Below are 23,609 nucleotides of genomic sequence, written 5' to 3'. Positions count from 1 at the left end.
CCGCCTCTTCCTCCCGTAGGTGTTGCGCCGGGAGAATCTGCTCCTGAACCGTGGCCAGGATCCGAGCGGCTGCTCCTCCTCCAGCGTTCCCAGGAAGAGGCTTGGAGTCGCTGCGAAAGGGCCCGGGAGGGAGTTCGGAAGGACGCGATGAAGATGCTGGGCTCACCTTGGACTCGGTTCTATTCCAACAGCTGCTGCTTGTGCTGCCATGTCCGTACCGGCACCATAATCCTGGGAATCTGGTATCTGGTAAGGAACGACGGGGGCTAGAATAGAATGGCGGCGGCGACCGAGGGGGCCGCAGAGCCCGTTCTCGCTTCTTCATGGCCGGGGGAACCACCTGCCCTCGGATGCCCCCTTCCTCTTGCCCCCCCACCAGCCCCCTGCTTGGCGCCAGCCTCCCCAACACAGAGGCCGCGTGGGAAGAAGCGGCGCACCGCAAACGCCCTCGCTCTCCCAGGGCTGGGGAGTGGGGCCAGGGGAAGAAGGACGCGTCCTCTAGGTCGCTGTCCCTCGGTACAGCGTGGGGGCGAACGGCGCTGAAGTCCTGTGGCTGCGCGGCAGGCTGGATTAAATGCAGTAAGATGCTCGGGAAGACTGCGTGCCTTTCCTCAGATCCCCAACGCAGAATCGGGCTTTTGCAAAGCAAAACGAGTGCAAGGGGGTTGTTCTCTCCCCGGCTTCCCCTCTGCTCTTCCTCTGGTGAGCTGAGCTGAGCTGGTCCCATCCTCAGAGGCTGGGACCTCTCCCCCCCCCCCCGCCCCCAGCTGAGTCTCTCTGCGGTGCTATGCATACCGAGAGCACAAGTGGGCACACTCAAAGAGCACAAGTGGGCACACTCGCCGGCTGCCTCTGCTCTTCCTCTGGGCAGCAGGGCAGTCACAAACTGGACCCAGTTGATCCCATCCCATCCTCCCTCTTCTCACTTGGACCCGATCCTCCTTGGTGCACTGTCCAGGAAGAAAGACTGACTGCCTCCCCTGGACTTCCCTCCCACCCCCGAGTGGCTACAAAAGAGGGGGAGGTAATGAGGGGGCAGAAAGAGCCGCTGCTGCCGCTGGCTCATCTGCCTTGGGCTTCCAGATCATCTGGGCTGCAAAAATCCAACAATGGCTCCTTGGCAGCCAAAAGCTCTTTTTGCAGCCCAGATCTGGTAACCCTGTACCTTACCCACAAGTACACACCCTCAGGGCTGGGATTCCAGGACACTCAGCCCCAAGCTAGCCAATCATATTTTAGCCTAATAATTAAGCTTCAGTTTGTTGTGCAGACCCAGAAACTGTATTTATTTATTTATTTGTTAGGTGTATAGCCTGCCTTTTATTTTGTATGTTGGATTGAGTAAAGCCTGATTCAGTTAACTATCAATAAGCTACTAGATAGATGATGGATAGAAAGATAGATAGCAAGCAGAGGGAGGGAAGTCCCAGACCGGGACCAGCTGAGCCCAATTCACCAGAAGAAGAGCATGGAGGAGGACAGGGAGTGAGTGTGCTCGTTTGCAATCTCTTTGCTTTGAAACAGACCGATTCTGGATTCTGCATGGGGTATCTAAGGAAAGGAATCCACTCTGCCTGAAAATCTCGCTGTGTTTGTTCAAATCTATGGTGCAGCCACAAGACCTCAGAGAAGCTCTTGCAGAGCAGGAGAAGATGGACAAACATGGCTTCTTCTACTTGGCAGGCCTTACTTGTGCATAAGTGAATTCTAGGCTTCTACGTAGCAGCAGAACTTGGCATAGGTTCCCCCGTCCTTCTGTCCTTCCCCAAGATGCTTGGCAAATTCCAGCTCTCCTTTGCTGTTCTGTCCGCCTTCTCCCTCTCGCTCCAGCTTGTTTCGATATCTTGGCTCCTTGCCTTGCGAGATGGCATCTTGCCCTTTTCAGCAGACGCTTGCTTCTTTCCAGTGAGACTTCTGTGGGATGCTGACTTCAGCAGCTAAGGCTGCTTTTCAAAAGAGGGGTTATTTCTGGAGAGCTAACCCTCTAAAGAGTTATTAGCAACATAATTCTTTTTGAGATACAGTAATTCCCTTTGGCTGCTGCTGTCTGTAACCCCACAGGCGGTTTCCTTCCTCTCTTTATAGAGAGGCCATAAAATATGCTAGGTGAAGCATTTAGAGAGCATGTCAGAAAAACAGAGGCAGAATAACATCCATAAGATACCTGACTTGGCAGGCGATGATTTGAAAGTAGTGGATGAAGTTGGATTTCCCATCTCCCCTTTAATTGTTTCTGTTCTGGATACGTGTATTCTTAATATATATATGCACATGTGTTAAATATGATAGCTGTGTCTGCATTCTGGGGAAAAGGCAGGATATAAAGCCAATAAACAAATAAATGATTAACTGTAAATCATGCTAAAACTACTATGCCTGCCCTCCAAAGCATGTATGTGTAAAATTAGCAATATATGTTGAAAAAGTTGCAAAAGGCATTCAGATCTGAGCTTCAGACACCTGGAAAGAGCCATATATCTGACATTCATTTAAAGATTAGCAGAGAGTGGAGTGATGAACCTCTGGAAGAACAACTTATCAAAATTTAAGTGCTGCTTTTTAGAAGATCCCTGGTTGCAGGTGGATGGAGAAGGCTCTGTACCTTGCAGCAGGAGGTCATGGCAGAGGGCAGTTTGATTGTGGATGTACTTATCCCCTTGGTACACATGATCCAGTCAAAAGCAGCTCCATGTTCCAGGGCTCTTCAGTAGGAGACTTACGTATATATTTCCTTAGAGCAGCTGTTCCCTGTCCTCTTTAACTGGGACTGAGTTCACTGAATTTATTCGGCTCTTTCTGTATTATCTGTTAAACTTATTTTTGTTGTCTATTATCCCTTATCGTTATAAGAATTGTGTGGCCCAGGATCATCCAATGAGTACCCGGCTAAGTCAGCATTTGAATACAGATCTCAGTAGATTGAGCTTAATCTTCTATACACCCTATTGTGCATCTGGCTGTCGGTATATAAGGTTGGGCTGCCCACAGATTTTAATGCAGCCGGTTTTGGTCTTTTTGTGACTGAAATATATATTTTGTACCTTTAGCAACAATGGAGCAAACATGTACTAAGAAGTATATATATATATTTTTTAATATTTTTTTATTTTTACAACAAACACAAAACATACATGAACAAACAAAACCATAAAAAAGCATTAAAAAAAAGCATCTTCCATTTTATAGCGTGTGTCAACCAGTTACCAACTCGTTGGTGCCCCTTTCATAATCTTAAATTCTCATATCATCTATTCAAAATATACTTGTATACTTATCAATTAACAATTATTAATCATTCATAGCTAATCTATAGAATCATTTATTACAAGAAATTTTAACTTTCAATAGGATTAGTAATACATTTTCATCTATCGATTATATGTGTATATATATAATAATTAATATCAAATTTCTATTATAAAGTTTCCTAATCCATTACATTACTATATTTTCTCATCCAATCATTAATAAAAACAAGTTACTTATCTTCTTACTCTAATTTCAAATCTCAATTTAACTCATCTCTGCACATTTCATAATTTTCAATAACTTCCTCCTGCATAAGTAATTTTTAATTTTTCCAATTCTTAAAAGTTACAGTTCTAACCAGTATCAGTTACAATATCAGTTACAGTTCTAACCGGGTTACAGTTCTAACCAGATTCTTCACTACATGTTTCAACAAAAATATCTCTAGTTTAAAATCTATATGTTTATATTCAACCATGTATAAATGTCTAATCTCTTAAAACATTTAGAATCAAATACAATTTTTAACTATATATCTCAGATTTATACTTTATTCCAGCGCTTGCATAATTTTGAGTTCACCCTTTTCATTCAATATCCCAAAATATCTAGCTGTTTATTCCTTTTCTATATTATTGGATAAGAGAAAGCAATAACAAATGTCCTTTCAAACATTCTGCTTTTGAAGCTTCTGTCAGTTCCATCATTGTTGTATTCCCCTCGTTTTTTCTTTAAACATCTGAAGTAGTTTCTTTCAATATTGTTTTACCTCTTCTTTTTGTGCATTCTCTTAGTACGATTTTCCATTATAATCTTGTATAATCTTTTTCTCACCCTCAGTGCCAAGAACAAGTCTGTCCCTCTTCATTTATCAGTTGATTAACCCTTTTAATTCTCAGTTTATAAGCCTCACAATAATTCTGTTTAATGTTTCTGATTTCTTGTACTATTTCTTCCTTTTCCATTGATCCCGTTTTATGTTTAATTAAATCCATTTTAGCTTCAATATCTTTTTTTCTTTTTTTTTTTTGCGGAAATGTCTGCAGCTCTTCTTCCAGTTTTTTATAGTCATCCTCAATAGTTTAAAGATCTTTTTCTGCATTGTGTTTCTCGTATAGTTTATTATATTGATGAACCTTCATTGAGTCAAAGGATTCTTTATCTTTGTTCTTGCCAAAAATAAGAAAAAAAAAATAAAAAAAATAAAAAAAAAGGAGAGGAAGGGAAAGACTAAGTCTCTTTAAAAAAATCCAACTGAGGGGGGAATAGAGAGCAAAGCAGAGCTTCTAGCAGAAAGAAGAGCTACTGCCACTAATCAGGGCTCTTGTGACTAGCTCAAACTTTCCATCTTGATATTTTCAAAATCGCTTTCAACTCCACTTTCTTGTTTATAGTTACGGATGGCACCTGTATAAACATGCACATCCCACTATCTTTTTAGAAAGCCCAGGGTCCTTGAGCATGCGTCACAATAGAAGAAAAAGAGCACTATGTTGAGCCTCTAAATGGCAGTGTAACTTTCTTTCATTTACTTTCTCTTAACTCCACTTTCCCCATTTCAAAATCAAAAAGTATAAATTTCTTACAACAATAAAGAAATCTTAGTCAAAAAAAAAAAGGCTTAAGATAAAGAGTTATTGAGTATTAAAAAGAAAAAGCCAATCCAGTTAAAAAAAAATTTTTTTTTTAAGAGAAAAACATCTTGCCAATTCCACTAAAAAGGGAAAGTTGAAAAGAAAAAAAAATTTTCCCCCCTTTTTTTATAAGGCTCGATCTCGCCGCTTAATCCACTTTTCTTCACTTTTAAAAATCTCTTTAAGTTACTTAAGGTGTTCTCTAAGAATAGTTGAATAGTAAAAGTCCATCTCACCCAGTTGACACCCTTCTCTTCCTTCTTCCTTTGGAGCTGCCCCGGCTTTCGCAGCCATTTTGGCTGGCTCTCCTCCGCCGGCTTCAAGAGCTTCTCCCGGGATCAATCTGGGACTTGCGGCGTCCCTGAGATCCGCGGGACGCGCCCTTTGCGATCGCCATCTCTACGGGACGGCTTAGGTCCATCGGGACCGTCCGGGGGAGGAGATATCGGCTGCCATCCTGGGAGCCCAGGATCGCCCGCCGTATCGCCGCGACGCCAGCTCCGCCCTCCTCCAGAAGTATATTTTTATTATAATGAAAGGCTGAGATGAATTAGAGATTCCTATACTGTAGAAGTAAAAACTTCTTTGAGGCAGGCTACATGTCCGTGCTCATGTCTCTGGACAACAGCACAGAAATGGTCTGCCACTGTCTTCTTCTAGAGCTTGTTTTGACTTCCCCACCTATCCTTCCAGCCTGAAGGACTCTGGCGTTTTTTTATTTTTGTTTTTTGTTTTTAATCAGCCAAAGTCATCAGGTCCTGCCTCCTTCAGGGGATCCTTGTGCTGTAGATGGACTGGAAGTCCAACAGATTAGAAGTCAGTGGGTAGGGGATCACATTTTGTTAACATCTTGCTGGTATTTAGAGGAAACGTATTTTCCACAAATCAATCAACTATGACGCTTTTCTGATTCAAGAGCCAACAATGATGTTTTTCATTTGGTACAGAAGACCAAAACATTTTCAAGCCAGGAATGATATCACGGGTTAATGCAGATTACTTCTTGAGATATTAATTGTCCTTTTGGGGAGACAAAATGTTAAAAAGGCAAATTTTGGCTATACTGCAACTTTGCCTAATCAAGCAGTCTCCTAATTTGTTGAACTCCAACACATCTGAAGGGGTTAAAATTTGATAAGGTTGCAGCACAACATTCTGGTTAAATATATAGATTTATATATTTAGGTATCTAAATATCTATATTTAAATATAATCTATATTTATAAATTTATAATCTATATTTATATATAATCTATATAAATCTATATTTATATAGATTTTCATATTTTAGGAATCGTGTAGAATCATTTCATTCTTACAAAGGAGGCTTTGCATCATAGAATAAGTGAGAAAGTGATTTAGCTTTTTATTGAAAGCTAAATTAACATACTGGATTACATTAAAATTATTAAAGGCACAGGGAGTCAGATCTGGAATATGTACAGGGCTAGAATAAAATTCCCTTCCACACCCTGTTTCACCTTCAGGGCACATCTGATCTTGTAGTAGAACCTTAATTTTCTCCTGTAATGTTTTCCAGAAGCTTTTTCTAGAATTGCATGCAATTTTAACCTTGCATCCAGATCAAATCTCTGGCCCAAGAATAATTGGCCTCCAGGCCTCTCTTTAAAAAAGCTTTTACAAACGTTTATGAATGAGCTCTTCAGATATGAAATGGCTAGATGATGGCTATTCTGATATTATGGAGTTGTCTTGAGTGCTATTAAGAATACTTTCTGTCTGGACATCATCTCCTGTGAATATTTATTCAGGATGGAAAATGGATGTGAGCCATTTTGAAATGCAATATACGTTGATGTTAATTCAACTTACAGATGCACTTATTTAAAAAGGATAAGAAAATGCTTTTTACTTGCTGCCTCATCTTATTTAGAAGAAAAAAACAACAACAGAATGCAAGGGATTAAACCTGACACTCTGCCAGGAAATCCTATTCTTTGCTATGGATCATCCACAAACTCACTATATTAAAATGCATTATTTATTTTCTGAACTCAAGTGACTTATTTGCAAGCTTGTAGCGAAATGGCAGGATTTATTGATTGATTTATTAAATCTATCTAGCTTCCCAACTCAAACAATGTGACTGTGGGCAGCTTACAAAAAAAAATAAAATAAAAACATGCACCATAAAATCAATAATAGGCAAATATTTGGGCTGACCTTAGTTGATCTCAAAAGCTAAGGATAAAGCCTGTTAGTACAGGGATAAGAAACCCCCTCAGAAAACCAGTGCAGTAGACAGGACTGGAAAGTTTTAAAAAATCCTGAACGAAGCAATAGCAAACATGGGAAGAGCAAAAGTGGGTGTACTAAGCCTTTACTTGCAATAGGGTAGAGCTATGTTTTTCTGTTGAATGCCACGTTCTCTCAGGAGAAATCTGGTGAGTGAGATGAAAGAATCACTATATGAGATCAATGCCAAAACTGGATGGGGCATTCAATTTTCTCTTGCTCTCTCTCTCTCTTACCACATATCCTCTAACACACATTTTTCCTCTTTCTGGTACCTTCTTCTGAAACCCAGTTGAATGGAAGGGACAGATAACTCCTCCAAGAGCCCTGAACTGTTCTCTTTCATAAGGAATTTAAAATTAGCCCGAGAGCTACATGATGATCATCCTTGACGAACAAGGACAAGTTGGCATTAGAATACAGGAAGCTGCATTATGCCTGCGTCAGATCAGGATTGTCCAAGGATTGACAAATTTCCTACCAGCCCAAACTGGAAATGCAGGCTGTGGAACCTGGGAACTTTTGCATGCAACCATGTGATCTATCAAGGATATTATGGCATGGTGATATTATACTGACAATATTTATACCTGGGAAGTTGACAGTGGCACCTCCAAATAGCTTGCTTTATTTGTTTGTTTGCTTATTATGGTTTTATACAGCTATCTTCCCAAAGAACTGTACTTTCAGTAGGAAGAGAGATTGTAAATGAAAAGAGTTTATAAAAATGCTGAGTAGTAAATTGATTTAACATAATCTCTTGAAATAATTAGGCTGCCTGGTATTGAATAAATGACTTTATTTCTACCTCAGTTCTCTATTGTTATAAAGGATATATTATACTGTTTAAAATCACTGTTAATGAGGGATGTTGCAGAGACTCCCAGAATCTGAGAAATGGGCTGGAACAGCTTGGAATGGCTTGAGTAGGAGTGCTGCATTCTTCTCCAATTATTTGCTGCTAGGTATGTTGGGGCTATGAGTCTCAAGAGTTCCCAGCCAGAATTATGCTGCGTAAGAATTCTGGGAATTGTAGTTCTAGCACACCCAGATGATAATAGGTTGGGGAAGGCTGAAGCTAGTTATCTCTAGTACCTGGTCTTTCTAAGCAGAATAGCTCATAGTCCTCTGAGAAGTTCTTGAGATCTTTGAGTCTAGTCAATTAACTTGTGCCTGAACAATCCTACTTTATTTATTATATTTCTATTCTGACTTTCTTTTGTAAAACTAAAAGTAGCATTCTTGGGATTTGCAGATATATCCCATCCAAAAATGATCAGGTAGAGATTTCTTCAGTATAAGTGTCCATAGCAAGTCACAGCGACATCAAAATGAGGACACGGGTGTCACAATGACGTCTGACCCACATAGAGTATATAAGTCATGTTATTTGCATGATGATGTCATGATAAGCATGTAATTGTTTGCCGCCCCTTACAGATACCTAATGTTTTCATTTAAATGACCAAAGACATGCCTGCTTCCTCTGTAGGTTCTCCATGAGTGCTATAGTTAACCCATATGGAGAAACATAGTTCTTCCACCCAACTCAGTCATGCAATCCAAAATAATCCTGCAGTTCTCCACCTAAAAGGATTAATCTATTAATGCTTACTGGCTGGTAATACTATCTGCTATTTGTAGACCTGCATTAAGTAACAACAAACACTATCTGCTTTCTCAGAGAAATCAGATAGCCTTATCCTTGTTCTTGGATACTGTGATCAAAAGTAAACAACCTGGTACTAGATCAGGCCATTATAAAAACAAGGAATGGATGGAAACTCTCTCTTGCCCAAAGGAGAATTGCTTCTAGTCCTTTCTATACAGTAAGTGCGAGAGAGAGGCACAGGAACTTGAACATTGTAGTATAAATGTAGCTCACCTCTGATAAACAAAAGTTGCTGGAATTCTTTCAGAATGGCTTCATAGATTTGTTACCATATACAGATAGTCCTTGTTGAGCGACCACAATTGGGACCAGCAATTTGGTCATTAAGCAAAGCAATTGCTAAGTGAAACCACAACTGTATTTACTATCTTACTTCAGCTTTTCTTTGCTTTACAGACCTGCAAAGGTCATAAATGTGAGAATTGGTTGTAAAGTTACTTTTTCATCATTGTTGTAACTGCAAACAGTTGCTAAATGAGGCAGTTGCTAAGCAAGGACTACCTGTATCAGAAATGAATTCTTGCAGTATTTCGTCTTGTTAATCAAGAGAGGCCTAACATTTATTCTTCCTTGGTGTGCAAGCAATTGCCACAAGTTAATTTTCCATTAACTTTAAAAACAGCTTTTTCATCATAGCAGCTCAGGCCCCTTTTGAAGAAAAAAGCTGGAAACAGGCTTCAGCATTTTCAGAACAGGGGTGAATATTGTGTCAAAATACTCTGAAAGATTAGTCCTGCAGAAGAATTTTCCTGCTTTAACTTTAAAAACAGCTTTTTCATCATAGCAGCTCAGGCCCCTTTTGAAGAAAAAAGCTGGAAACAGGCTTCAGCATTTTCAGAACAGGGGTGAATGTTGTGTCAAAATACTCTGAAAGATTAGTCCTACAGAAGAATTTTCCTGCTTTATATTGGAGCATTCTTCCAGCTCTGCAATATCTTTCTTGAAGTGCTGTAACCAAGGTATGGTCACACCATCAATTTCGATAAAAGCAGTTTTACTTTTGTTTCCAAAGAATTTTCCACTTATTTATAGCATGACTGACTGGATCAATATTTTCATTGCACTCAGACTGGAATTAATGAATATGTGAACTTAGGGCTTTTGACCCAAGTTTTCTGCTTTACATTTACCCAGTTTGACCTGCAGTTGCCAATTCAGTGTCCTTGCTTGGAGAGGTCTTTTTGAAGCTCTTTGCTATTCCTCTGTGTATTAACTAGAGGTGTATAAAACCTTTCAAGCTCAATACAGGTTATTCTGACCTTACCAAAAGTGTTCAGAATCTGCCCTGGACATTCCAGAGGTATTCTAAATATAACATGTCATTTTCAGGCTCAGAATATTTCTGAAATGATTGAAACCGCATCAGAACACTTCCAGGAAGTTCAGAACAGTTGTTTCAAGCCCAAAATAGGTGTTTCAATCTTGAAATGACTCACATTCAGTTTTTTTGCCCACTATTAGATATACCTACTTCAAATGAGTTCGTTCAGCAAACCTGGCCACCTCACACACTGCTCACTCAGATCATTTATGAATAAGTTGAAAAAAACCCACTGAAATCCAGATGTTGTGCAGTACATGGTGTTTGGGACATAGCAGAATGTGGAACATAGAGGGAAAATCCCACTGCTGATGCTTCTTGTTGCCAACCTTCCTATTCTCCAAAGTAACAGCACTTCTCTATTGTGGCCTGTGGCCAAGAACTAAAAATATACAAATCAGAAAATTAATAAAATTCTGCAGGCAACATAGCAGAATTTAGAAACATTTAGAGACATTCTGACCTGACAATAGGTACAGAAGATAGAACGAGTCTAGGTACCCTAGAAAAGTATAATTTAAGAAAATCCTAAAATGTAAATTTATAATTTAAAAAGTATAATTAACGGAAGTATATAATATGTATGAATGGTCCTATAGAGTATACAGCATAAAAGAAAATGGGCTGTGGTTCCAATAAGGCCTATCCCACACAAACAGTCTTCATATGGACGTTTCATATATTTCCCATCCAGTACTGATGTTGGTAATATATTAAAACTTGTTAGTGCCATAGCGTTTGCATATTTCAGTCTGACTTGTCTCTAGCTGCACTGAAACTAGCCTACTGGCTACTTAAGTGAACGCCTCTCGGCGGCCAAGTTTATACATCTTGCCCTTCTATATGTGCAATTTTCTGCATTAGCTCTAACTTGTCCCACTCAAACCCCAAAGTTGTGGATATCCATAATAATTCAACTTTTACACAACGGATCTTTTCCATTTGGTAGTAAAACTGTCAGCTAAAATTAAAGAGAGCAAGCCAGAGGGAGGAAAGAGATAATTGAGATTCTAAAGTCTCCAAAGCTGTGGTTTTGTTACAGGACCCTCTGGAGCCCAGGAATTAGCTGAGTAGGCATACCTCACTGTCTTCCCACCAATGGATCATCCTCTGTATGGAACAATCAGTGTAATGATTGCTGAGATAATGAGGTTTGCTACATGCCTGTTCTGGACCATAATAGAAACGATTTGGAGAAAAGGCAAAGAGATCGTTTTTATTGGATGGGTAGTTACAATCTGCTTCCAATATGCATTTGGTAAAGATCTTCTGCGGTAAATGCAACAATTAATTACATAGGCTCACAATCTATTACATCAATGCATGGAAACAATCCTGGAAAAGGAGTGTCTTATATACGAAAACAACAATTGCTTGTAGATAAATCTATGCCTCAATTGACCTTGACCTCATTTAAGGAAACAGCACGGTCATGTGCAGGTAATCACCAGGAGTCAAGCTTTACTGGAGAAAGTATTTTTTAAAATTATAAATACATTATAAATACATACTATAAACTGTATCTTTCCTGTTTCTTATACTTCATTTGCCTCCTAACATCTGTAGTCTTTATTATTCTACCACTATAAATTGTTTGAACTAAAGTCTTTGATTGGAAGAATACAATATACTCTTCTGAGGTATACTGCATATTTTAATTTCTTCCATTGACTGAGGACCACAACAAGGTTTAATACCACCTTTTTGTACCAATGACCCTATCTGACCCTGAAGGAGAGAGAGAAGGAGAAGGATCTTCAGCTGCTTCATTCTTCATTTGAACTATTGTCAGTAAAATGAGCATCTGAGTTAAGGGACTAGGGAACTTCCTGTTTCTCTCCTGTCTTTCTCTCCAAGGTTTAAGTTTAAATAGAATCTCCCCAAGGTTTAAATAGAAGTCAGCTTTCCTGTCCTATGTATTTCTTAATAAAGCTACCATTTATTTATTTATTTTTATTTATTTATTAAATTTCTCACCGCCCATCTCCCCCCAATGGGGGACTTCAAAAAAACTTATTAGCATTCATTGATAGCTGGGTTGAGTGAACCCTTTGCATTCCAGACAGCTATATTATGAAATTTTTTCTTTTTGAATGGGGCCTGCTATTTAATTTCTCTGTATCCTTTTAGCCCTCTTCATATGCTCAGGAGCTCATCCACTAACAAGCATTCCATCCACCTTGCTGCTGGACATCCTCTTCCTTCTACCTTTCCCAGCATTAGAGCCTTCTCTAGAGAGCTAGGTCTTCACATAATATGTCTGAAGTAGGATAATTTGAGCCTGGTCATTTGTGCCTCAAGTGAGAACTCTGGGTTGATTTGTTTGATAATCCATTTGTTTGTTTTCTTGGCTGTCCACAGTATTCTCAGGAGTCTTCTCCAACATCAAGTGACTATATAGATAGCCCTTATCCAGGATGATCTGTCCCTAAACCATCTCTTCAGGTTTTCCATCAATTTCTGGTATAATTGAGTTCACCCACCTTGCTGCTGGTCACCTTCTTCTTATCCTCCTGTCTACCTTTCCAAGCACTGTAGACTTCTCAAGAGAGCAGGGTCTTCAGTTTTTACCATATTGGTTTGAGCATATGCGTCGATAGGGTAGAGTAAGAACCGAAACCGTTTTTCTTAGTTTTGTTGTGGAAGTGGGTGCCACTGACTTCTCCTGTGATGTTTTTTCATCCTCCCAATCAGCCAACAGTTGTGGAATCTTTGGTGGCTTGCCATCCAGGTACAGGCCTGGGGCCAAGCAGCTTCTAAGATTAGACAAGGTTGGCTGAGTATTATAAGGCTATAACAGAAGATTACATACACACACTTCACAAAAGTGCTTCACAAAATGATGGGAATACAAAGTGGAGATCAAAGCCAAAGCAACCTCTGTGTTTTCATGACTTGGCTGTGTTCATATCCTACAAGGAATAAAATAGAAGTGTTAAATGAATGACACATCTTGGTGGGAGGAATGAGAAGTTGAGAATACTGTATGCCACAATAGCTCAGAAAACCTTAAAATATATCTGCAAGTCCATACCAAAAGCTTGCAGTAGCAGAAATGTAAGTTCTAAGCCCTGAAATTTAAATAAGCAGAAGGTCTATATGAGATATTGGGGGAAGGTGTGGGTGGGGAGGGCAAGTTAAATATATGATATGCTCCCCTCAACACTTTCCTTCATGCAAGGGCGGAAAAACTCCAAGAGACAAACCCTCTGAACACAAGGGAATGGTTTAGTTCGTTTGTTGCAATAAGCAGGGAGAATCTGCACAATCACATTTGGTCTCCAAGGAACCAGGCTCTTTGCCTTACTTTTTGTTTCTAACTAGCTTGTCCGTCATTCCTTCCTTGTTTCCCCATTGGCTGAAGTACTCCAAGGTTACATTCTTCACGACTGCCTCTTTGAAGTTTCCTGGTTTCTCCTATTACATGCATAACCATACATCGCATGTTCATTATAATTAGCTTATTAATTATCCAGGGTGTGTTAGCTACTATTCATTAGTTCATTACCCATGCGCATTTCTGTCTTGGAGCTCATGACTTCAGCTGGCTACGTTCCACTGATAAGAACTGCTTTAAGCTGGTTCCTATCTACAGCTGGTTTGGATCTACATCATCCTACTCAGTTTGGATACATCATCCTACTCACTTCTCTCAAATACATATTTGTAAAATGGGAAAGGCTGCTTACTTAAAAATCAGTGATAAATTTGCTAGGCATATCTTTTGTTAGGGAAATTGAAAAACAGTGAGGAGGAAATATCCATGGAGGTGAGAACTATTTTGGTAAAGGGTTCTGTTTCTCTTCCTCTCCTGCCCCTCAGGCTAAAGATAATGTATGCAAGATAGGTTTTGCTCAGAGAAACAGAGATAACAGGCTTGAGAACAGAAATCCCTTTTCTGAGGATTTGATGATGAGTGGTGGATTTTCTACTATGCTGCCCTGTAAGCATAATCTTCTTCTGCCTATGCTCAGCTTGAATATTTTAAAGTAAAACTCATTTATTATAAAAGGTCCCCAGTCTCCAGTGACCTCTCCATCCAAAGGCAACCAACTAGACAGGCACTATCATTTCTCAGAAAAAATAGGGTGCCCTTGGCAGTACGATGCATGGCACCGTAGCCTTAGAAAATGCTGACCCAGCTTTGGAACGCTCATGTCAGCAGCCCGCAGCATGCCCAAGGTCAAGTTAATGAATGGGAAATTCCTCTGCCGAAATAGCAGATAAAGAGCTGCTCAGTAGATGCACACAAAGTGCATCTCCATACCTTGGAATTAAGAACTAAAGATCACTGAGGGTTAAGACTTCCCTGAGTCCAAGAATATGGTAAGAAAAAGACCTTTGAGGATGCCTAGAATGACTTTTCCTAACCAACACTCTCTTTCTTCCCCTTGCACCTTGGAAATCTAGAATGGGTTGCTTCTTAAGGTGGCCTTAAATTGTCCTGGCGCTCAACATTCCCAAGCATCTGAGCATGCTCAGTCTGCCTTGCCACCCCCCTCCCCTTTAACATCTTCAGACCAAGCACACTGATTTACACCTTGCTCTTCACTATAGGGGATTTAGTTTGGTTTTGCGATGTGTAAACACAGAGAGTTTGGCTTGTAAACTCTGCTTTGGGGCTTCGTGAAGTGTGGCTTCTTCTGACTGTGTAAAAACAAACGGTAGCTTAAGTGTAATATGGGAATCAAGCCAGTCTTCTCTGAAATGGCTATTGCTTTGCATCTCTCGTGGCTCAGGAGACTTATAAGATGATGATGATGATGATGATGATGATGATGATGATGATGATGATGATGATGATGATGATGTCGAACATAAGCATTTTGCACCAGATGAATGGAATTGCTGAGCTACATGCGAAGTGATTAACTCAAGCTTTATATAACCAGAACTTTATTTTGCACAGTGGGCAAACAGCTTACTCAGCACGCTGAAGCTCAGTCGCCCTCCTTTAATCCCTTATGTGCTAATACTGCCTGCGTACTTGTTTGCTTCTGGAGTTCTCTTGCTTTTTTTCTCCTCCTATGATATTCCAGCCTGCTTCCAATGTCTGGAATCCTTTAGGGGATAGATTTATAGTTATTTCACAGGGCCAAGGTAAATCAGGATCTATCACTATAGATCAGTGTTCCTCAACCTTGGCAGCTTGAAGATGTGTGGACTTCAACTCCCAGAATTCCCTAGCCAGGCTGGCTGGGGAATTCTGGGAGTTGAAGTCCACACATCTTTAAGTTGCCAAGGTTGAGGAACACTGCTATAGATATTTTGCTGGACTTACATATCACGTGAAGCAGGAAATCATGGCTTCTAGGCTAGGAAAAGCTGGCCAATTTATTGCAGGCCCCAAAATGCCCTTCTGAATTAGTCCAAAGGCTACTTCCATCTCCTCTTTCTCATCTGGCCAGTCATAAGCAGTTGGGAAGCTGTTGTGAGCCCCTGAAGTACCAGAGAAATCATCCCCACTCGGGGAGTCCCGATGAGATGTTCAGCTTTTGTTTCTCAAAAAAAGCATCTCCCCTGTAATTATGTTTATTACAATGGCAGAACCAGTGAAAACGGACGGTAGCTTTATCATTCCCCGAGAATCATTGGGAAGGTGAGGCTAGATCAGTGTTTCTCAACCTCAGCAATTTTAAGACATGTGGACTTCAACTCCCAGAATTCCCCAGCCATACTGCCTGTGTGCTTGTTTGCCTCTGGACCTCTTTTGCTTTTTCTTTCCTCCTATGATATTCTAACCTGCTTCCAATTTCTGGAATCCTTTGGGGGATAGATTTATAGTTATTTCCCAGGGCCAAGGTAAATCAGGATCTATCACTATAGATCAGTGTTTCTCAACCGTGGCATTTTGGCTGGGGAATTCTGGGAGTTGAAGTCCACATGTCTTAAAGTTGCTGAGGTTGAGAAACACTGGGCTAGATTCACTGGCTAGACCCAGAATATCAGTGGTGGAACATTTTCCTTGATTGGGCAAAACAAGATTCAGTCCCCACTCCCAGCCCAAAAGAGGGTGACTTCCAATTGTTCTGGATGTTCTATAAAACTGAAGAGAAAGAGAAGGAGGAGGAAGGGAGAATTGCTGTCTCCAGCTATCCTCTGGAGTGGGCCCTGGCCCTGAACTGAAACTCAACATATTCAAAGAGGTAGTAAATAACTAATTTTGCTAGACTGAATTGATTTCATTTAGAAGTCTATATTTTTTTATTGTTGCCTTCCTTTTGTTCTTATACTTCTGTTTTCCCAATAATCAAGAGAAATTTGGCTTCACTGGTCTAATCAGGGAATTTCTCATTATAACCTCTCCCATGTGCAAAACTGCACAGTTCTACAGCTAGAGCTATACCTTCTGATTCAGAATTGGTACAAGATTTCTTATGTTCTGTATTTTGGGCTTTGATCAGGAAGATCACATTTGATTGTTTATTGATTGCTTGTGGTTGATATTTCTTTTTCATTCATTATGTTGTTTTGTTGTTTTCTGGTTTTAATTTCCAATTCACCACCCAGAGTCACAGTAGCAAGATGGGCAATTTATTTAACAGTAGTTTAAATAAATAAATTTTAAATACATTCCAATAAATATGGGGATATTGGACAGCAAGATACAGTTTAAAAACCAGTAGGAGAAAGAGAGTGAAGAATGCTGTTGAATTGTTGTGTTCAGTTGCAAAATACAAAGTAACTGGCCAAGAGAGACTTACTGCATGGAAATTCTCTAAATTCTGATCTATTTTTCCTGCTAATGTGCGGGCTCCTAAACCTTTCTCTCTGCTGCTATTTGTTTTTCAATATAGAATATTTTTCTTATCCATCAACCTAAAAATCAAAGCATCCTCCAGCAATTGAAATTTATCTCAATGTGTACAATGTGTATAAGGTTGGCATGTTTCACATGAACATATGCTAAAGTTTGGTTATCAGTAAAAGTTACACTAAGGTATAAACAATGTAAAATCTTGCTTTAGCAGTCTGTTGCCTAGACAGTTTTCTTGAGCTGAGCTATCTGTGGGCCAGTCCAATAAAGGCCAAAGAATACGGTACAGCAACCAAAGAGATAAACATTGTGGGTAAAATGATGTAGCTCAAAAACTGTCGATGCCACCCCTCTGTGACATTTAATCCAATCAGATTGCATTTGTCTTGCCAAATGGAATTATCATGCATCTAACATTCTAGAATGTTTGTGCATATTGGAAAATATTGTGCATAGGCCCATATTTTCAAATAAAATCTCTCAGTAAGGGCCATGATGTTCAAACTTATGCTTTCTGGATTTTCTATCCCAAAGTGCCACCTAACTTTTTATATCTGGCAGAATGGAAATATGTGGTCACTAGGCATATCAGAAATATCACCTGATTTTAAGAATAATCTTAGGAAATAAAAATAAGAAAAATGTTCTCTTCTAGTGATTTCCATTATAGAACACAACTTCAGGATTTGTGCTTGGATCTTCTGATTCCCCCCCCCCTTTTTTTTTCCTTTTCTTACCCAGATCCTCAATGCAGTGGTTCTGCTGATTATATTGAGCACCTTGACAGAGCCTGGCCAGTACCATTTAGCAGGTTCTGAGTTAAGCAATGACTTTGAATTTATGGATGATGCCAGTAAGTATATATCATTTCATTAGTAATTTACAATCTGGCTCCTGTTAAACTGACCTGATATTGTGCCAGGACAGCACTTTCAGGGCTGGCATAAAATTGCTTATGTGTATGTTTGGGGGCTGAACCTTCTCTGAAAATTCTTGTGACAATATTAAAGATGAGATTTACAAAGAGGACTTTAACTGAAGGTAATTTATTAAAACAGGCTGCCTTGTCATCTGAGATTTACCTTGGATAAGGTCTGGGCTTCAAAAAAACCAGAAGTCCAGTAGATGGCAGCAAAGAAATAGAGGAAAATCAAACACTTGGCTGACATCTAGTGGTGTTCTGGAGTTTTGCAGCCCCAACCTTGACAATTAAGATAGGTGTGGGTTTCACATACAGAATTACATCAAAGGATTGTATTAAATAGACACCTGGAGTGGTAATAGAATGGCCTGGTCTGAAGCTATTGTTTAATTACAGTTTAGCATTGCACACCCATGCCTCAGGCTCTGTGTTCACGCTCCTGCTTCTCTTCCAAGGTAGTGATGGAGGATCAGAAATGTTGGTTTCCATTTTCAATGACCAGGAGTTGTGTCTACAGGTGTTTTATTTTAGCATTTTCCTGGGTATGTCAGGGCTCAGAGGGGGAGAGCGGCCCCTTTTATCTTTGTAGTAGCCTAACCCCACTCCTGATGCCCCCGACCTCCTCCTCATGGAGCGGAGAGCTAAGAAAGGGAGTTACAGGCATCACGGAAGAAGTCTTAGCGGATTTGCATACAGCTAAACAAACAGGAAAAGGATGGTAATAGGAAGCATTCAATCCCCCAGACCCAACTAAACCTAATGCCATGGGAGGGGGAGGGGGCTGGGAGACAGACTTTAAAGAAAAGAAAAATGGCTTCCAATTTGGCAGGTTCATAATTTTCAGCCATTTGGTTTGTGGGGTATTAACATAAAGGATAAAATTTCAGCAAAATTTTAAGGAACCCATTCATTTTGTTCAAACCCATGAATAATATGGAATATTGACCTATTTAGTAAGAGCAAGGGTGAAAATTGTGCCTGAAGCCTTTGATTACATCATATTTTTCATCGTTAATATCCCTTTCAAGTTCTCTAATAAGAGGCAAAAGAAATTGGCTTCACTATCTTCAGGGGGCACAGAAAGTGTGTTAGACAACTGCATGCAGACCATGAGTTGACCACCATGGGATAAAATGGTTCATTTTAAATGTTGGTTGTTAAATAAGCCACAGTGGCTGTCTTCACACACCATGCTAGGCCCAGGCCAAACAAACCATTGCAATGTGTGAACTCAGGCAGTGATAAACTCTGGCATTGTCTGTACTTTCAGCTAAACATTTTACCTGCAGTCCTTATCACAGAGAACCCAGGCTTCTGTTGTTCCCATGATGCATTTTTCCAACTGCTGCTTCTGTCTTTTTCTCCCTGACTTAGGGCTTTTCACACAAGAAAGGATTTCTATTAACCCAAACACTGCCATGGTGGTCCAGGCCATTCACAAAACACTTATTTAGCAGCGGGACCTTTGAGGGACCCAAGATATTAAAGCAATTAATGAGGCCAGAGGTGTGTACTTGGGTCCGTAGCGTGCAGCAACACTTAGGGTTACAGTGGCTGTCACCATTTGGGGTCATCATTCATTTGATTAGCTAGGTACTCAACATAGTCACCTAGGGATTTCCTAGGGAATGCAGGTTTGCTGGATTTATAGTATAAGTTGGTTTTAAAACAACTAGGAATAACTTACAGCTAGCCAGAACTCATGAGCCACCCAGAGTCACCCGTTGGGGGGAGATGAGCAGCATACAAATTGAATGAATGAATGAATGAATGAATGAATGAATGAATGAATGAATGAATGAATGTAAGATTGGATAGGAAAAGAGAAAGAAGTGATCACGATGAATCAGTTCAGAATTAAATTGTCAGCACAGTCCTGCAGATATTTTACTCAGAAGTTCAATAGCTTTTTATTAAGTATCTTAAGAATAGAGACACTATGTCACAACCTGGATATGTTTATAGCATTCTAACCTGCAATGTATGCCTCGTTTGATTGCATTCACATATTACATTAAACCATAACATGGCTTGTTTGGTTTTGGCTTGGCTTGCTGAATGAATCCAAGCAATTGTGATTTAGTCAGTACATCATGTTAAGCAAACTATAGCTTAATATAATATGTGAACTCAGTCTATGTTTTTGTAATTTAAGAACATAAAGTAAAACTCCTGCAGGCTCAGGAATTGAATCAATGGTCCATCCTGTCCAGTATTTGAAACAAGCATATTTAAATGAGCAAAAGATGGAGGAGGAGGAGGAGGAGGTGGAGGGTGAGCAGCAGGGTAACTCATTTGTCTGGAGCTTCAGTATATTACACAGTGCAGAAGGTGGTCTGATAGTATTGAAGCATTAATGTGGGCAGGGATATTAGCTGGGTGAGGCCAAGAATATAGAGTTAAGCGGGTAGGGTTTATCTCAGGCGTGGTTTTCTCAGGCCAAAGAGCTGTGTGGTCCAAAATTAGTACCTTCTGCAAACATTAGTCTGAAATCAGCTGGACACATCACTGCAAGCCAAGTCCTCCAGCAGAGGATGCTCCTGCATCAGAAAAATGCTTTCTGGACCAAAGGAGAAGAAACTAGGCCAGAAACACCTACTAATAATACCAAGGAAAATCCAGTTTTGTCTCAGGCCAGTTTGTGCTTTCATAAACAAGGAGAGGCTTGTTTAAGAGAGAGAAAAAAGTAATCTTGATTCCTGTGGCCTCTGATACCACTGTGTATTGTTAAAAACATGGAATGCTATTAAGAGAACAGTTTCACTTGAAGTTCTGAATATTTTCCTTGGGGACCAATAATAGTGAACACACTTTATTTAGCAAAACAAAGATGCCAGCTTTTCACAGAGCTGTGACTGATTCATTATTTATTTCAGATATGTGCATTGCAACTGCAGTCTCTCTTCTCATGATTCTCATTTGTGCAATGGCCACCTATGGTGCATATAAGGTGAGGCATAATGTATGGCATTGTATTCTGTCTTAACTATCTTACTTTAAGAAACTGGTCCAAAAGCATCTAGTGGCTCATGGCATATAATGTTGCCATGGAGGCGGTGCTAGAAAAACACATCTGTTTATTTGCAATATTTGCAGACTGCCCCACTCCTGATACTTTGGGCAGCATACCACAAAACAGAAAAAAACACAAAGAAAGCTAGACATTCATAAAGGTGCTATATCCACAATCAGTCAGTTAGGGCCAAAAGCAGATAGAATAAGGATGTACTTTGCAGAATATAAGGAGGAAGGGCACTACATAGGCCTCTAGGAGAAGCATCTTCCAGAGCATGGCCCTGCATCTGAGAAGGCCCAACATCTGATTCAAGTCCCATGTACTTCCCAATAGAGGGGGAATTTTCAAAAGGTGCTATGTAACCTTTGCTACACCATGTATGACTTTGTAGGCAATCAACATCAGAATTATTCCTCAATGGCAGGATTGATCCACCAGCAGTCTGACTGCTGCATTCTGGACCAACTGCAGTTTCTGAATCATCTCCAAAGGCTATCCCATATAGAGTGCACTGCAGTAGTCCAACTTCATGGCAATCAAGTTATGAAAACCATTCCCAAGGCATTGTGATCCAAGTAGAGTTGCAACTGATGCACCGGCTTAATTGGGCCAAAGATCCTCTGCCCGCTGCCTCTGGTTAGTTAGTTACCTATCTAAACTAACTGCTAGGCTGATGTTATTGGATTGCCATGATGTTTATTGACAAAAAGCAATTCAGGCTTGGTAGGAATTAATCTCAGTTTGTCTTACCCTATCCAAACCCTGGTATCTCCAGAGACCAGTTCAGGATTTACATGTCATGTCTAACTTAGCTTGGGGTGTCAGTATACAATTGGTTGGTATACAGACAACACCCTATTCTGTGCCAATGGATGATCTCTCTCAGCAGCTTCATATAGAGGTTGAATAACATAGGGGATAACACAAACTCTGTGGCCCCACACTGAAACAACTAAGGACTTAAGCATTGCTGCCCCATGATTAGTGGCTGGAACTGCCCACTTGGGTAGGAGCATAACTACAGGTAGTCCTCGACTTATGACCATTCACTTAACGACCGTTTGAAGTTACAACAGTGTTGAAAAAGTGACTTATGACTTTTCCTCACACTTACAACTGTTGCAGCATCCATCCTTGCAGTCATGTGATCAAAATTTGGGTGCTTGGCAACTGGCATGTATTTATGACCGTTGCAGCATCCCAGGGTCATGTGATCACCATTTGCAACAGAGGCTTCCGACAAACAAAATCAATGGGGGAAGCCAGATTTGCTTAATGATTGCATGATACACATAATGACTGTGGCAAAAAAAGTCATAAAATCTAGCTTGACTTACCACATCACTTAACAACAGAAGTTCCAGTCCTAATTGTGGTCGTAAGTCAAGGACAGTGTCCACAACTTCCAAACTTTGAAAACAGTTCAGCAAGATTCCATGGTTGATGGTATCCTATACTGCTGAGAAATCCGTCAGGAATAATATAGATACACTCCCATCATCTAAGTCTCAATGAAGGTAATTTACCAGAGCAACCAATGCTGTTTCTACCCTATGACTGGGCCTAGATCCAGTCTGGCAGGAATCCAGATAATCCACTTTTTCTAGGGTTCTGTGTAGCTGGATTCCTACCTCCTTCTTAACAACCTTCCTCAGAAAGGGGAGATTGGAAACCGGGCAAAAGTTGTCAAAAACAGCTATATCCTTCCTTCAAGGCAGGTGGCATTATTTCCCAATATCAGCCACTCAGCCAGGACAGATATAGATCTAGACCACAGATGGCAGAATTCATATCACAGAAAACCCTACCCACTTGTCAGCCCTTCAAGATAGGCCAGACTAGGGAACCAAAGTTATGAATGATGATGCTACTTTTATTATAAGGTTACAGTAACAATCTTGCAAGTCTGAATGCACCTCCCTGTCCCTCCCTTTATCTACAAGAGAACTAGGGAGGGTCAAGCCTGAGACGTTTTCCCAAATTAGATTTCTGCCTCAAACTCAAATTTCTTTTGTCCAACCATTGTCTTGGTTGTGGCTCTTCCTCCTGATCCTCATTGTTATTCTTACAGCCCATTACACCACTTCCTTAAGCTCTACAAGCTCAGAAGAATCCCAGATGATACCACAAGACCCCACCACAATCATCCCAGTGGACTCTGCCCAAGTGGCATCCAACCCAAGAGCAGATACCAGTGACTTTAACTGCCAAGCAAGCCACAAATCAGTCTGGGGTGACTGCAGGTGCTTTGTCCCACTCATCTTTCCAGAAAAGGATCTGGGTAACTCTGAACAGATCCACCAGGTAGAATTCTGGAGACATAATTAGTGTAGAGAAGGCTATTACAGGTAGTCCTCGCTTACCAACCATTCGTCCAGCGACCATTCAAAGTTGTAACGGTGCTGAACAAGTGGTACTTATGACTGGTTCTCAAAGTTCCAGCCGTTACACCTTCCCCACAGTCACATGATCACGATGTGGACACTTGGCAACCAGCTTGCACTTACGACAGTTACAGCGCCCCGCAATCACATGATCACCATTTATGCCACAAGCAAAGTCAATGGGGAAGCCAGCAGGGACAGTCACAGATCACTCTGGTAAGTTCCCTTGGCCTCCCTGTGCTCATGTGGCGCCTCACCACCCATTCCCTGGCCTCCCTGTGTTCATGCAGCACCGTGCCATACATTCCCCCAGCCTCCCTGCACTCGCACAGCACGCACCATTCACTCCCCCACCTCCTGCACTCACAGAACACCACAACACCCCCTCCCCTGGCCTC

At 40.6% G+C, this 23,609-nt stretch overlaps 1 protein-coding gene across 1 annotated transcript in view; it reads left to right on the top strand.

Annotated features, from left to right (window-relative positions):
* The window catches only part of LAPTM4B (lysosomal protein transmembrane 4 beta), a 44,984-nt gene continuing 21,375 nt past the window's right edge, over positions 1-23,609 (top strand). The window contains exons 1-3 of the mRNA XM_088149098.1: positions 1-249; positions 17,631-17,742; positions 20,688-20,761. Coding sequence (XP_088005224.1) covers positions 148-249; positions 17,631-17,742; positions 20,688-20,761 — 288 coding nt within the window. The 5' untranslated portion in view covers positions 1-147. The remainder of the gene's footprint in view (positions 250-17,630; positions 17,743-20,687; positions 20,762-23,609) is intronic.

This window comes from Python bivittatus, unplaced genomic scaffold (assembly GCF_059951505.1).
Source record: "Python bivittatus isolate LINGU-HERP-01145 unplaced genomic scaffold, Pbiv_v1 ctg000590_np1212, whole genome shotgun sequence".
Taxonomy (NCBI): Eukaryota; Metazoa; Chordata; class Lepidosauria; order Squamata; family Pythonidae; genus Python; species Python bivittatus.
The sequence above is the reverse complement of the archived record's forward strand: the minus strand, read 5'-3'. Positions and strand labels throughout refer to the sequence as shown.